Raw genomic sequence first — 2,918 nt, forward strand, 5'->3', positions numbered from 1 at the left:
AGGAGCTCAGCCGAATTGGCAGCCGAACCAGCCTTCACTGCAGTGCCATGGAGATGGGACAGCGCTAGAGTATCGGCACAGCGGTGTCAGCATGGTTGCATTTTTATCACCTGTCACTATGCCCGTCACTTTCGCACTTACATACTTTTTAGAACGTGACAGGAATGGTGATAAGCGATAAAAATGCAACCGTGCTGCGCCCGCAGGTTGCGTTCCAAACCAGCGGCCGCCCTATCTTCCATGGCACGAGGGTTATACCATCGGGTCTTTTACTGTCTTCGCGGGCGAGACCGGTTGGTTCCAAAATGGCCGGTGCTCCCGCACTGGCTAAGGCCCGACGGATGATATCATTGTCCAGCATGGCGGGGGGCACGCCCAGCGCTTCTGCCGCAGGATAGTCCTAATAGTAATAATCATTGTTCGAATTGGCCCGTTAGTAACAGCAATTACTAACGGGCCAATTCGAACAATGATCTAGACATCCATTAGATGTGAAACAGAAACGATAACGAGATATTTAATAAAGTTATGCCAAATTTGACATTGCCGCTATTCCGAATGTCCTCTTGAACGATCTCTTTAAGATTTGCTTAAGATATAAACATCCAATGGATATCTAATATTCTGGGCTTGCGTTTTTGGGGCTCGTCAACGGTGAGTCCAGAGGTCGTAAGCTGCGCTGATTGCTTGAGTTTTATGACGTCTTCTTTTGAGTCAGTGCTGATCACAACACCGCCGTTTTTGATCTTGCGCAACCCTCTCACGTGCAGCTTCATCTCGTCGGGCCGGATAATCTTTTGAACGAGGGATTTTGTCTCCTCACTCGATTTCAACTTGTCGACCGGGTAAATTGCGACTGAACTGATGTTAGACGGTTGAACGTACCTCGTTCCATTTTTCTTAAGGGCTTCGGCAAACGAAACAGGTCCCGAAGCAGGGCGGTTGGATTCCTCAATCGATTCCTTTAGGTCTTGGATGCGTTGTACGAGGTCCATTTTTTCCTGGTGAGCTTGGCGGGACTGGTATGCTTGGATTGCGTGGTTTTTTAGGGATTGATATTCAATAGCCATTTGTGAGGCTAAGTGGCTCACGCTGCGACACATGTTGTTAATTCTGATCTTCTGGTCAGTGTTAAGTTTACCTTCTGCAGATGTAGCGCATACGTCTTGCAGGTTCAGTTCAATCTTTTTCAGCCAGGTTTGGATGTCACTTGTGGGAATTACCTTCGGGGGCTCTTCTTCCTGTTGCATGTTTGCGGGCGCGGGCCCGGGCGGGCTGGGCTGCGGTGTGGGCGTTGGGGGCGGGCTGCGGCGTGTTAGTCCACTCCGGTTAAATGGACTGTTCACCAACGACATTTTTCGATTACACTTGATTACTCCACTTAGACATTATACTATAGCCGTAGGTCGCGATAGATGACTAATGACCCAGATAATGCACGATTGGAAATGCAGACAATTACGAATTATGCACGCGAATAATTAATTATTTTAATAAACACGTCCGATCTCATTGACGCCTATTGGTATATCATGGGAAGTACTAACTGTTCGTCAATTATATACATTAAGAACAACACTAAAGCAGCACGCCAGAATTCCTTTTAACCCTGAATACAGAAACAAAAGGCGCAAAGATATAATAGGTATTCAAACCGTTCAAAGGAAACACGTATTTTCATCTAGATTTTTTGTCTTCTTGGGCCCATTTTTGTACAACAGGTTAAATGTAAAACTAGACCTATACCCACTTAGCTATGCTTGTTGTAAGAATACTCTACGACGCGCCCTTCAAAACATGACGTACGATGATACAGAGAACCTACTAATAGTAGTAACATGATTGTGTACTTTGAAATTTAATACTTAAGACCCATTTTGTTAAGGCGATAAGACTTCTATTGTGTAAGTACTACTATTAATTTATAATTAAGTGAATAATTAAAAATTGATTAATTTTGTCCTTCGCTGCCTGAAACACAGGAACTCCTAGTTCAGGCATTCGTAAACCACTTTCCTCTACTAACAACTCTTAGTCTTTAAGATGAACCTCTGTACAATACTTTTTTCAATAAATTATTTGTATTTGTATTTGTAATGGATATCCCAAAACGTCACAATAATTGTAGCGTGAAATGACAATTGGTTTCTCGAATCGAAACTATAACGTATCTATTAGATATCGTATTGTTCTCGTATCTAGTAATTATCACGTTCGAATTGACCGGTTAGTCTTTGTATAAAAATAATAATTCCGAAATCAGCGGTCTGCGTAAAATCGTATAACATAAAAAGCATAATCTCGACAAATTTTGCCTAATTTATGAGGACGGTTAAAAATTGTTCGAATTTTGGTCTATTATTCAGTGTTTGGGTCATTATTATTATCATGTCGATCTCGTCAAGGGGTGCCCTCGGGATATTAGCTGACATTACGGCGCCGAGGCCGTAGGAGGACGTCCGCCCTATGTCACTTGCAGTGCTGACCATTCCCAATGCCAAAGCAGATGAATGTTTAAGGCTACCAGTGTGACTAGGTCTTTATAACTAAAAACAAACATATTATCTCCCACTTAGATTTGATAAGAAGTAAGGGCTTTTGATGCCAATAGAAGAAAAAGTGTCTCTAGATTTTTATTTATAATGTTATAATTTTTGCTCGCAGAACTGATGGCCGGTGGGGCTGGAAGGTTCTGGAGTGGCGTCCGCGTACCGGAAGACGAACTGCCGGTAGGCCTCCAACGAGATGGAGCGACGACCTGGTGAAGGACGCGGGAATTCGGTGGTTGCGAGCGGCACAGGATCGGTCGGAGTGGCGAGCCTTGGGGGAGGCCTATGTCCAGCAGTGGACGTCTGACGTCTGGACGGCTGACATGATGATGATGATGATGATGATGATGTTATAATTTTTATTACCAA

At 43.8% G+C, this 2,918-nt stretch overlaps 1 protein-coding gene across 1 annotated transcript; it reads right to left on the minus strand.

Annotated features, from left to right (window-relative positions):
* Nucleotides 1-327: 327 nt before the first annotated feature.
* LOC134745297 (uncharacterized) lies at nt 328-1,515 on the minus strand. The gene is made up of 2 exons (XM_063679291.1): nt 604-1,515; nt 328-400 (listed from the first exon to the last, which is right to left on the minus strand). Exons 1-2 carry the CDS (start codon nt 1,353-1,355, stop codon nt 328-330), a joined length of 825 nt encoding a protein of 274 aa, XP_063535361.1. The 5' UTR covers nt 1,356-1,515.
* Nucleotides 1,516-2,918: the final 1,403 nt, after the last annotated feature.

This window comes from Cydia strobilella, chromosome 11 (genome assembly GCF_947568885.1).
Source record: "Cydia strobilella chromosome 11, ilCydStro3.1, whole genome shotgun sequence".
Taxonomy (NCBI): Eukaryota; Metazoa; Arthropoda; class Insecta; order Lepidoptera; family Tortricidae; genus Cydia; species Cydia strobilella.